This window comes from Panthera uncia (assembly GCF_023721935.1).
Source record: "Panthera uncia isolate 11264 chromosome C1 unlocalized genomic scaffold, Puncia_PCG_1.0 HiC_scaffold_3, whole genome shotgun sequence".
Taxonomy (NCBI): Eukaryota; Metazoa; Chordata; class Mammalia; order Carnivora; family Felidae; genus Panthera; species Panthera uncia.
In genome coordinates this window covers 18496492-18510002 of record NW_026057584.1, presented here as the reverse complement: position 1 = coordinate 18510002, position 13511 = coordinate 18496492, and the positions used below count along the sequence as shown (strand labels likewise).

At 44.4% G+C, this 13511-nt stretch overlaps 1 protein-coding gene across 4 annotated transcripts in view; it reads right to left on the bottom strand.

The window, feature by feature from the left end:
• NHEJ1 (non-homologous end joining factor 1) overlaps positions 1–13511 on the bottom strand; it is an 81209-nt gene that overhangs the window by 60666 nt on the left and 7032 nt on the right. For all 4 annotated transcript variants that reach the window (XR_007454279.1, XM_049614859.1, XM_049614860.1 and 1 more), the window contains exons 4-5: positions 9844–9982; positions 9223–9281 (exon numbers count right to left, since the gene is read on the bottom strand). Coding sequence is in view for 3 of the 4 variants with exons in the window: in XM_049614859.1 (XP_049470816.1) it covers positions 9223–9281; positions 9844–9982 (198 nt within the window). In the remaining variant the exon portion in view is untranslated. The remainder of the gene's footprint in view (positions 1–9222; positions 9282–9843; positions 9983–13511) is intronic.

Here is a 13511-nt window from a genome sequence, read left to right as displayed (position 1 = left end):
ACTTGTATTTGTTATGTTGATTTCCTTTTTGCTTTCCCTCAGGTTTTTGATAAATTTTCTTTGGAAAGTATCAACCCCTATAATGCTTTGTAAAAGGAAAATAAAGAAACAGGCCTTTTAATACATCCTTGGGCCCAAAAGAAAAGAGGTGGTGGCCGGTGGCAGCAGGGCTCAAGAGTGACTACGGGAACCACATTGGGAAAACCCCAGAGGAGGCAAAATTCCAAAGAAATGTAGCTGAGAAACATATGCAGCCATTCCTTCCTCTCTGGAGATTTTCATTGCAGAGCTCAAATACTGGTGGATTTGTGTTTTAAATAAGGAAAACCATTCCTTTGTATGCCCAAGATTAGATTTAATTGAGCCCCACCCATGATTTTCCTAGTCTGTCAACAGTACCACTATTCTTGAGCTCACATAGGCATACCACGGACAGACTAATCTTCCCAAAGATCACTTTCCTATGTCAATTCTCCAGCCAAAACTTTCCACAGCTTCCCACTATCTACGACAGAAATGAGTAACTACAAGAAGGAAGTGCTCATCTCCTTCCTAGGAGATGTGCTGGTTTGAGAATCACTGCCTGTAATGATAGATGTTAATAACTGAACACAAACCGGCAAATAAATGGAATGCCGGCAGAAAAAAAAAAGCTGAAACACATTTACCTTCAGAATGAAGTACCAATCTTCCAGAGCAGCATTTAAGGCCCCCCAACAACCTAGCCTGAAGTTATTATCTCGCTAACCTTTTTTTCTACTAATCCTCTCCCACTCATTATTATTTTACAGCCTTCACCCATGTGCTTCCCAGCTAAAATGTCTTCCACTGAGTTCCCTAGCAAAACCGAAACCGAAAACAAACATGGAAGTCCAGATCAAGTCCAGCCTTTTGCAGGAAGCTTCTTCCGATCACTCCACTACCGTGGCCCCTATCACCATTCATTAAGCACTTTGACGTGCAAAAGCTCTTTGACGATAATATTCTCATACCCTGTCCGCTCACAGAACCTGGCACGGTGCATATACATCACGGAGAATACTGGGAGAATGAATTAACCACAGGGTTCTCTCAATCAGAGAACTGACATGCATGCTGGTAGGGAGGACAGTCTCCTGCATCTAGACTTATCCTTCTTTACGATGCCCATGAAGGCATACCGGGTCCTGTGCCTTCCTCCACATACTGAATACCAGGCATATGGTAGCAGGGCAGCCCTTCTAACTGCGGAGGGAGAGCCCAGAGAGAGGAAAATTTGAGGAAAGAGGAAACTTAAGAACTTACTTTTGGCTGTATGACTAATGTTCTTTCCAGGATTTTGGTAGGTTCTTATTCTTTTGGTTTTTGTGATATTTAATTTCTTAACTGGTCTAAAAAAGAGGTTCTGGGGTCACTCAGTAAGAAAAGATTCAAGGTTGATAGTTCATCCCAAAGTTGGGACTATCTCCCAATAAACAGGCAGGTGAGAGAATGGCAATCAGACAGCAATTCTTTCCTTAGGCTCCTCATCTATTTATAGTAGGGCTATCTAGATCTCGGGCTACCAACAGGTGATCATTTCACGGCCTATTCATAAGGTAGGGAAAATAAAGAGGAGTGGGAAGATAAGATTCATTCATCCATTCAACAAATATTTATCTCATGCCTACTGTGTGTAGAGGCACTGTTCTATGCACTTTGGATAAACCAGTGCACAAAACATATATACTTGTCTTTGCTGAGCTTACACATTCTAACAGGGGGAAGATACCATAAATGATGAATATAATGAAATAAGGAAATTTTATAATATGTTGAAAGTGAGTGCTATGGAAAAAATTAAAAGTAGAGCTTGGTAAAAATGAAATGGGAGTGCCATGTACAGAGGGGCAAGGATGTGGCTTACAATTTTAAATAGGATACTCAGGGTAAACTCCATTGTGAAGGTGACATTTGAACAAAACCATGTATTATATTTTTGAGACACCTCCCCTTAAGAGGTGGAACTTAATTACCCTCCCATTGAGTGTGGCCTGAACTTAGTGACTCACTTCTAATGAAGGGATTACAGTAAGATAGTGATGGGCTGTCACTTCTGAGATTAGGTTGTAAAAAGACTGCAGCTTCCATTTTGGTCTTAGTCTGTCTCTTGGATCACTTGCTCTGGAGGAAGCCAGGACCATGTAATGTGAGCAGCCCTATGGAGAGGCCATATGACAAGGCAATGGCACCTCCTGCCAACAGCCACATGAGAGAGCTTGGAAGTGAAATCTCCAGCCCCTTATGATAATGGCATTCCCAGCCAACACCTTGACTGCCACTTCATGGGAGACCCTGAACCAGAAATCACCCAGCTTAAGCTGCTTCCAAATCCCTGACCCTCAACACTATTTGTTGTTTTAAACTATGATATTTCGGAGTAATGTGTTATAAAGAAGTAGATCACTAAATTTTTTTTTTTACATTTATTTATTTTTGAGAGACAGAGAGAGACAGAGTTCAAGCGGAGGAGGGGCAGCGAGAAAGGGAGACACAGAATCCGAAGCAGGCTCCAGGCTCTGAGCCGTCAACACAGAGCTCAACGCAGGGCTCGAACCCATGAACCGTGAGATCATGACCTGAGCCGAAGTCGGTCGCCTAACCAACTGGGCCGCCCAGGCGCCCCAGTAGATAATTAATATAGACAAAAAGGAAGTGAGGGAGTTGGCCACACAAGTATCTGAAGAAAGAGCATTCCAGGCAGAGGAAACAGGCTGCAAAGAGGACTAAAAGCAGGTGGTAGTCAGAGAGAGTTAGAAAAACAGCACAAGGCCAGTGTGGATGCAGTGGAGTAAAAGGAGAAAGTGGTAGGAGATGAGGTCAGAAAGGTAACAAGCAAAGTCCATAGGGCACCTGGGTGGCTCAGTCGGTTAAGCATCCAACTTCAGCTCAGGTCATGATCCTGTGGTTCGTGAGTTCGAGCCCCACATCGGGCTCTGTGCTGACCGCTCGGAGCCTGGAGCCTGTTTCCAATTCTGTGTCTCCTCTCTCTGCCCCTCCCTTGCTCATGCTCTGTCTCTCTCTCTCAAAAATAAATGAACATTAAAAAAAAAAAAAAAGAAAGGTAACAAGGTCCAGATCATGTAGGATTTTGCTCTATAAGTGTAATGTGAAGCCAATATGAAGGACTTTGAGCAGGGGAGTATCATGATGTGATCTGTGTTTTAATAAGATCGCTTTGTTGGTAATGGGCCAGAAGGAGGCATAGGTAGCAGCAGGGATACCAGTAAGGAGGTTACTGCAATAACGCAAGAAAGAGACAAACGTGGCTCAGACCAGAAGGGTAGCAGCAGAGGTGAAAGTATGCATGTGTTTTGAAGGAAGAGCCAACAGGAGATCCTGATGGACTAGAGGCAGGATGTGAGAGAAAGAAGTCAAGGATGACTCCAAAGTTTATGGCCCTAGCAAGTGAAAGAATGATGTTTCCATCAACTAAGATGTGAGGGGGCTGTTGGAAAAGCAAATTTGGGGGTAAGATTAGGAGTTCAGTTTTGGACACATTGAGTTTGACACTCTGGCGGACTTCCACGCGGATATGTTGAGCAGGCAGCCCAGAGTCTGGGGGGAAAGTCTAAGAATAAAAATTAAATTCGGGATTCATCAACAAGGTAGTCAAAGCCACGGACTACATGAGATCACTAAAGGAGTGAGTGAAAAAATATAAGAGCACCAAGGACTGAATGCTGGGCACTCCAACATGAAGAGGTAATAAGGGAGAAGAACCAGCAAGCGGTTTGGAGACGGAGCAACCAATGAAGTAGGATGAAGGACAGGACAGTATCATACTACGGAAGCCATGTGAAGAAAATCTTGAGAAGGAATTAACCAGCATTATATTTAAATTTTTTTAATGTCTATTTAGTTTCGAGAGAGAGAGAGAGAGAGAGAGAGAAAATGCGTAATTGGGGGAGGGGCAGAGAGAGAGGGAGACACAGAATCCGAAGGCTCCAGGCTCTGAGCTGTCAGCACAGAGCCTGACGTGGGGCTCATCCCCATGAACCACGAGATTATGACCTGAGCCAAAGTTGGACACGTAACCAACTGAGCCACCCAGGTGCCGCAGAATTAACAAGCATTATAAAGCAAAAGCCTAAATGAGAAAAGATCAGCGAACTCAATTTTCCCTGCCCCCCCATCCTTCTTTTTCATTTCCATATCCTCCCTTATGCCAAATGCCATGGCAGAGATATGTACAAGAGGCTGTGGGAATAGCAGGATAGTGTCCCTGTGCCTGAAAGGAGAGCAGACTGTGGAAAGGAAAAACTGTCATGGAAAACACAAAAGAGATGATGTCTGTGCAGAGTCAGGAAAGCTAAATAGGAATCTGCCACGAGGACGAGACGGAAAAGAATACCAGGCAAGTTGGTCAAGAGATGTATGGGCATTAAGACTTCAGTGTGGTAGGGGCCCCTGAGTGGCTTCGTCCGTTGAGTGTCTGACTTCGGCTTCGGCTCAGGTCATGATCTCACTGTTCGTAAGTTCAAGCCCCACATTGGGCTGGCTGCTGTCAGCTTGTCAGTGCAGAGCCCGCTTTGGATCCTGTCCCCCTTTCTCTGCCCCTCCCCTGCTTGCACTCTTCCAAAACTAAATAAATATTTTTAAAATTTTCTAAATAAAAAAAATAAAGACTTCAGTGTGGGAGAGTGACAGAGGATCAGACTGCAGAGGTCAAGAGGACCAAATCATATGCCATGACCTTGTGTGAATGACCTTGTGTGCCATGCAAGGAGTTTGAACTTTATCCTGTAGGCAACCGGGAACCCCTAAATGACTCTAAGCAATCTGGTTTTCTGTTTCCGTTTCAAAGAGATCACTCTGACAGAACGCAAATTCAACTGGAGGGGAATAAGGACTGACTGAGTGACAAGCTAGGACGCTACTGGAAGGTCAAACCAATAAAAGGGGGACGGGGGTGGGGGTGCTAATCTAAGGCAATGAACGCCGGAATAGAGTGGAGCAGATTCAAAAGAGAGTTGACAAGTTAGGCTTTGAAAGTAAGGACAAAGAGAAAAATGGGTAACTCTCAAGTTTCTAGCTTAGAAAGCTGAACGGATACTGGTACGATTCCCCAAGATAAGGAATATAGGAAGAGAAATGGGTTTAGGGGAGTAGATGGTTTCTTTTGGACAAGTTTAGGGCATTGCATGTGGGGCATCCAGGTGGGCATGTCAAATGTGCAGAAAAAAATATGGGCTGCAGCATAGTAGAGACATAAGATTGGCACTCGCTGGTGTACTTGTGACAGTTGAAACTGGGGTCTGGATGAGATGCCCCAGAGAGGGAAGGGTGAGTGGATAAGGACAGGATCTTGAATAACACTAACATTTAAGGGGTAGGTAAAGAATGGAACGCTGGCCAAGGAAACCAAGCAGAGGCTATCTGTGAATGAACTCAACAGGACAGCAGATTCCAGGTTAAAAGATCATCTTCCCCAGGGATCACTGATATAACCTCTAGCTTTCTAAGAGCAGCAGTGAGTATCTTCACAACTTGAAGCATCTGCTCTAGCATCAGGCTGCAACCAGGCAGAGAACGAAGACAGTAGCTTAAAACTAGATAGGACACAAGGCTACATTTAGGACGCTGAGTCAAATCAATGCTACCTATAGGTACATAACTATAACCATATAATAGACATTGGTGAAGGCACTATACCGAACGGATTAATTTAAATCTTACAAGGCATGCAGCCTGCAGCAACGGGAATGACTGGCTATGCTGAATACTCTCCTCTGAAGATAGGGAAGGAGAGAATCCGTTAAGGCCCCCTCCCTAAGGAAGCCAACTTCACACAACCGCTCAGGTTTTGGTGTTAAGGGCTGATTCCCCGCCAGGGGTTGCCAGCTGCAGAGGGCGGGGCTCTATTTTGGGCTGCCTGCTGTCCCTGAGCCTGGCCGCGTCTGGTTTGAGCAGCATGCAGCCCCAGTGACTCACACACCCATGCAAACCGCCTGTGGCTCAGTGGCACGGCCTCGGAATGCCAGCCTCAGGCCAGCTCCCTCCTCACCCCATTACACTGGGATAAATAAATAAAGAGCCCGCCAGCAGCCGCACAGCCTGATGGCAACCAGATGGAGAGAGGGAGGCATGGACAGGGCCAGGGGAAGGAACTCCCTCCAGTGGACTAGAGTGAGAGACGGCCATGCCAGCCCCATCCTCCTAAACTTCTTTAACACAGTGCCTACTGCCATGTGGTAATAGTCCCCAATTCCTGGACTCATCTTCCATTCCTGATGGTGCCTCCCAGCCCCCAGTCCTAGGAAATGCTCTTTATGGGGATCTTCCCTCTATGAAGATCATACCAGCAGCCACTCCATCCAGCCAACTTGAGGAACACTGCCAGTACTCCCCCTCCGATCAGGCCACCATCGATTGGCCCCCTGGGGCTCCCTGGAAATGCGAAATCGAAGGCTCTTGGCGGGAGAGGAAAAACAAAAGAACTAAATATGAAGATGTAACCCCTGTTCAACCCTTAAATATTTTTCCTGGCCTTAGTCTCCTAGAAACTTCCCTGCCCTACTGCCCTCTGTGCTCTATCTCTATGGCCTCTAGCCTAGAACTAGGAAAAACAGACCCTAGCCACTGACCGCATGGCCCTCTGACATCAGCCGTGGCCCCCCTCTACCTTCATCCCGAGCTCTCTGTCCCCGGTTTGTTTATCTTCCTATGTTGTTTATTTTGATGGCACATCCTTTCAGCTGTCTTGGGTGACCCCATGACCCTTCTGTGTCCTGTTTGTAGGACCCCAGGCAAGAAGAGTAACTGAAAAGGTACAGTGGCCCTAAGAAATTCTGCAGTCCCGTTAGGAAACAGGTTCTAGCGGCTATGCAGGACATTCAATGATCCCAGAGGTCACAAGAATTCCACATTGTCCTAGCCCTTAACTCTCCTCTAATTGGTGTATACAGCCAGTTAGCGTGGCAAAACAAAATAGGGATGATCCCAGATAAGAAATGTAGGCGGTCCTAAACATACAGCTACAGCTACAGGACCTTAGGCAAGTCATTTAACCTCTCTGGGGCCCAATTTCTTAATCTATGAAATGGAAAGCTACAGCCACTTGTCTCTCAGCTCCTTTGCAGATATATAAAATTCCGTAAGTCTATGTGGTTTGGGTGTGATCCACCCAGTACTTAGAAGACCAGTATTCCTGAAGTAATTGGTTCCAAAACACCAATATTCTTCCTGGGTTGGCACCAGGACTCTCCATGCTTTCTCATTCGATTCTGCAGGATTGCCCCCACCCCAAAGCATGGAAGAGAGGAGCTTCCAATTTTACAAATGAGTAAATGGAGGCTCTGAGTACTGATTTATCCGAAGCTGCAAAATAAACCAAGAGAATAACTGAATACCCCAAATATAGGTCTCACAAGCAGCACTGTATGCACAGGCCACACCGCCACACTTTTCATGAAATTCCCCTAGCACGGATTCCAACATCTTCATCCACAAACTTAGTGAGAACCTACGACTCCTAGGCACTCTGTTCAGTGCTGGGGATACAGAAAAGCATACAACGCAGTCCTTGTCCTCAAATTGTCCACAGATCAATGGAGGAGAAAGGCATAGTCTTGCAGACATATAAACGGTAATATCACAAAGCTGTAAGTGGTAAAACAGAGGTAGGAACCAAGGTACTATGGTGGCGGGAAGAAGGACTATCTTTACAAGGAGAGTCTGGAAAGGTCTCCCAAAGAAGCCAAAGCTGACACTTCAAAGATTAATAGAAGTTTACAAGGTAGATAAGGCCAGGGCGTTGGGCATTATAGATTAAGGGAACAATGTATGCCAAGACATAAAGGCTGAAGAAAGGCACTTTGGCAATTCAAAGTCATTGTCTGTCACTGAAGTATAAGGTTCATAAAGAAAAATGTTAAGAAATCAAGATGGATAAGTATGTGGGCACTAGATCAGGAAGGGACCTCTCTGCTGGGCTAAGACGAAGCTTTGTATTGTTTAACTAAGGGGCTGAAGCAGGGAATTAGCATGTCACCCCCGGCCTGTGTTAACCTCCTTAATACCTACACTTATGGACAGAGGAAGCAGAAAAATGGCCTAGGAAATCTCTCTGTGGCAAGTGTAATGGTCTCTCTTTCCTCATAAAGACTTGAAATCTCCTCTGCTTCAGGACTCAACAGTACATGCTTTCCTTCTTCTCCAGAGTTAAATTGCTTCAGTCGGTGGACTGAGCACTCAACTCGCATTTTTTGCTCTTAGTGTTAAGACCCCAAGCATCATGGCGTCTTGGCTTGGCCAATGCACAGAGGCAGAACAGAAGGTTCCAAGTCAAGAACACCTGCTTTAGGCCTAGCCCTGTGAAAAACATTAATTTCATGTTCAAAAGAAATATGAGTCACCATCCCTGTCCACAAAGAGTTTACAAATTAGCCTAGATGACAAGACAAAAATATGAATAATCTATACAGAACGCAGTATTATAATAGCATTATTTGCTTACATAGTAAAGTACCAACTTGGGTAACACATATAATTAGAAAACAGGGCAATAATACTAAGGTACTCACTGTACAACTAACCAGTCCCAAAAGAGTTAGAGAAGGAGAAGATCAATATTGACTGTTATTATCAAAGGTCACTATTATTAATACTCCCCCTGTTTGGCATTTAATAGATGTTTCTTTTGGCCAAGCTCAATCCTTAGAAGGGAAACCTAGGCAGGAGCTTCTGACAGGCCACAATTATCTACTCCCCATTCATTCCTTTGCCAGTCCCCTTGTATAAACACTGTGATTTTCCACAGCCTACTGTGCCCACAAGACAGTTCCCAAATGGTAGCCCTGTGCTTTTCACCTTCCTCTGCTGCGGGATGTTGAAGGGGCCTGGACAAGTAATAATAACTAGCCCCCCACCCTATAATCCAGACCTGCGATCTGATCTCAACAAGCAAAAATTTATCAACTGGTCAACCAAACTTTCCAAGGTTAGAGAATTCCAAATGAAATCCCTACGTTAACAGAGATGTTTTACAAATGTTAACCAGCCCACTTTCGCCTTTTATATTCTTGCCCCCTATTTCACCCTATCTTCCCAATGTGCGTCTCAAGTTTTATCAGATTTTCTCTAGGCACCTTTTTCAGAGAAAGGACTTCCCAACCACGCAAGCGAGCTAACACCCAAAACGCGTGAGAACATAAAGCAAAGTTGCACAAGGAAAAAGAAAGTTCTTATTGTTGCATACACTACCTCTACCATAAATTGTTCCAAGAAGGAATTTTCTTCAAATGGCTCTGTCTTCAGCCGATCTGTAATAAGAAGGGATACAGAAAAGAAATATTAGTCTTAGGATGTGAGAAGGAAAAGAAACAGAGCCCAAGATTTCTTGGGAACGAGCATAAACATGCAACACCCAGAGTCCAGCAGGAGAAGGGATGAGAGTGTGTGAGCAAACAGGAGGAGGAAAGGGTGATTAGCCACACAGGACATGTGTGGTGGCAGCATGTGCTCTTAGGAGTTTTTCCTGCCACGAAGACAAAGGTCAAACTGAGTTTTTATTCTGAAGCTGAAACTGTAGCACTTCCCAAGGTCCCAAGTCTGTGTTGCCCTCGTACAATTTTCTATAGAGCTGTTGGCCCTTTTCCAAAGTCCCCCCTTGCCATAACCTAGGCCATGGCTGGACTCAGTTACAGCTTCTATGGCTACTGGACACCAGCCAAGTCCTCAAGGCAGAGAGAAGTGTCACCCAGCATCTGGTCAGCATCTCCCCAGGGAAACCCATCTCTAATGCAAACGACTCTCCCCTTTTCTGAGGCCCTTTGACCATCTGAACCATTCCCCTCACAACACCCCCAAAGAATACCCTCTCACCTCGGCTCAGCACAGCCCCACTCTCCTGGTAGTCCTGGATCTCCAGATCTTTCATTCGAAGCAAGGTTGCTAGCTCCCTCCCTTGGCATTGCAAGGCCAGGCTCATGCCCATGAGAGGACGAATCAAATGCTGGGAGACCTTTCATAGAAGAGACGTCCATCAGCCAACAGACACTTACAGAGTACTCCCTAACACTATATTAGGAACTAGAAAAAAATATTGAAAAATAAATGTTTTCACAGGGACTTACAATTTCATAGGCAAGCAATCCATCTACACAAATACAGTAATAAAATAAATAGGTATGTGAAAGAAGTTCAAGGGTTTTCTTCGCAGCACGGATAAAAGGATGGGAAGAATAGAGGAGAACACAGGGACAGATAACCTGGAGTGGCAATTTAAAGAGAAGGACGTGGGGTGCCTGGGTGGCTCAGTCAGTTAAGCATCATCTCTTGATTTCAGCTTAGCTCATAATCTCACGGTTTGTGAGTTCAAGCCCCACATTGGGCTCCATGCTTACAGCACTGAGCCTACTTAGGATTCTCTTTCTCTCCCTATCTGTCCCTCCTCCACTCATGCTCTCTCTCTTTTTGTCTCTCTCTCTTTCTCTCTCTCAAAATAAATAAACTTAAAATTTGTTTAAAAAAGAAGAAAATAAAGAGAAGGATGTGACAGAGGAAGAGGTTGGTGTTGCCTCAATTCTCCTCAGAGACTGAGGGACAAAAGCGGAAACCCAAGTAACCTTCAGGAAAGTAGGTGTGGCTTAAACAGAGTGAGCTAGCTGGCGTATAACAGAAGACAAAAACCAACAGAGAGTAGAGAGCCTTGGGTCAGTCTCAAATTAAACCCAGACACTGATTACGAGCCATTTCAGGGCTGCCAATAGCCCAGAATGAGCCCAGAGTTTCAATTTGCTCCCACAAAGGCACCAAAGTCTCAGGTCATAGTAACAGAAGCCAGCCAGTCACCAAGAGGCCAGCCTGGGAAGGAATAAACCGACTAGCACACCTTGCTCTTAACAAGAGATAAGAAGGACGTGAGCACAGCCACGCCACCGAGCAGCTAAGATGGTATTCTCACATGATAACATACAGCTATATAGAAAAATCATTTAATTTACCTACGCAAGGTATTCAGTAGCTTTAGAAAGGAGAAAGCCATAGCCAAAGAAAAAAGCTAAAATCAATCATCTCTCTGTGGCTGGTGCATGCTATCCGAGTTCCTCTCCCTACCCCCAAGCAGATGAGCTAAAGCAGGCACTAAGAAGAAATGCCCTAGATCAGAGGTCAGCAACATTTTCTGTATGAGCCAGGTAGTCAGTATTTTCAGCTCTGTGGCTCATGCAGTCCCTGTCACAATAGTCAATTCTGCTATTGTAGCAGGAAAGCACCCACAGACAACGTGTAATACATCAGGGTGCTGGGGTTCCAGTGTAACTTCTGAAAAATAGGCAGCAAGCCAGAGGTGGCCCACTGGCCGTAGTACACCAACCCCCACCTTTCTCTAAGGACAAATTAGAAGAGATGGGGGGTGGGGGGGGTGGGGTGGGGAGGCATAGGTAACAAGGGATAGTGGCAGCAGCTTTTGTACCAGCACCAGGACCCAAGAAGTGCAGGGTACTGACACAGAGTGGAAGGCCAGAAATCAAGTCTAGCTGTAAATACCAGTCACTTCTTTCCATCACACAGTACATCCCAACCTGGTCCTGTTTCTCAGTTCAGGTCCTTCGGATAAACTTAAGCCTCCAGGAAGTACTGTTCAAAATGTGGCAGAAGTTCTGCCTCGGGAAAATTAATCTGCTCTAGACCCAACCCTCTTTCCTAAGAATTATTTTCTTAGGTTTGGTCCTGTTCAAGGTAGATTAGGAGGAAAAATAGGTGAATACTTGTATGAAAGTAAGTCAATGTTTGCAGGGGTTGAAGTGAAAGTAATTACAACTGGTAACCAAACAGTGTCACCGTCCATCTGGTAACAGCCTTCAAATAACAGAAACTCCTGGGGTGCCTGGGTGGCTCAGTCAGTTAAGTATCTGACTTCGGCTCAGGCCATGATCTCATGGTTCGCGGGTTTGAGTCCCGTGTCGGGCTCTGTGCTGACAGCTCAGAGCCTGGAACCTGCTTCAGATTCTGTGTCTCCCTCTCTCTCTGCCCCTCCTCTACTCACGTTCTGTCTCTGTTTCTCTCTCTCAAAAATAAATAAACATTAAAAAAAATTAAATAAAAAATTTTTAATTAATTAATTAGAAAATAAATAAATAACAGAAACTCCTAACGTAATAACCAGCCTCTCTCTGGGAATCCACCTTAATAGCAATTTCTTTGAGTGGTAGTAAGTATAACAACATGAAACACAATGAGAAACTGTTTTTAACCAATGCCATGTTCTAATTAAATATGGTAATACCATACCAAGCACCTGAAATGATCTATCAGACTCTAATGTCTACATAGCAAAAAAAAAAAAAAAAAAAAATTAAGCTTTTTATCAGTAAATATTTCAATTTTTCCAACAATTTCTTAAGATTGGGTTACACCACTCTGGATTATCAGGGTATAACTCATTTCAAAGTTAGATGAACACTAATATAGATAAGTATGACAAGGCATGTGGCTGAAGTAACAGATTTCAGAGCAAATCCACAGATACTACAAGGAAAAATCTTGAAGTACTTCAGGAGGTCAGGAACACCCCACCTCTTCATTTACAGACAACAATATATGAAGAGAAGGAGTTCAATGAGTCAATTCAACAAATAACTACTGTGCTAGTAGTTATTATACTCTCTGAATATATCAACATGTATTTAATTGATATGCTACTAGTAGACTCTTAAGTTGTTTCCATTCTTTTGTTGTTATGCCTGGTGACTGTCATACATACTCATACATACTCTGACCCTTTGAGGCTTCTGCCCTCAAAGAGCTCACAACAGTTAAGGAGGTCAGGAAGTGTGGTGGATATAGAGGCAGGAGCTGCCGATCTTTTCCAGAGGAAAAGCTACTTATAACTTCCCCCGATGTCTTCATATTTCCCATTGAAATATTTACAAGTCAGAGGCAGGAGAGCAGAATGGCAGTTATCAATCCCGAGATGAATTCTATCAGGTTTGGATATAGTGAAGAGCGCAACACACTGGGAATGACATCTAGATTCCAGCTCTGGTTCTGAGAGCACCTAGATGTGAAAATGGCTTAATCCCAAGCACCTTCAAGGTCCTTATCTTTTTCAAGGGAAAATTACGGAGTCAGAGTATTTGTTCTCACAGGTCCGCTATAATGCTAAAAGTTCAGTAATACTACATATGTTCTCGATTTACTCTTCACGATTCCATAGTAAGGCTGTGACTGGCATCTCCCCTTTAGAGATGAAGAAACCAAGTCTCATAAAAATTCAATTATTGGGGCAAATGGGTGGCTCAGTCAATTAAGCGTCTGACTCTTGATTTCAGCTCAGGTCGCGATCTCAGGGTTCATGAGTTGGAGTGCAGGCTCCGTCAGGGCAGAGTCTGCTTGAGATATTCTCTCTCCCTCTCCCCCTCTCTCTCTTTGCCTTTCCCCTGCTTGCTCTCTCTGTCTCTCTCTCAAAATAAGTAAAAATAAAAATTAAAAAGTTACATTAGATACTAGGAAGAACGAAGGAAGAAGGGATAAAGGGAGTTGGCTGGAAG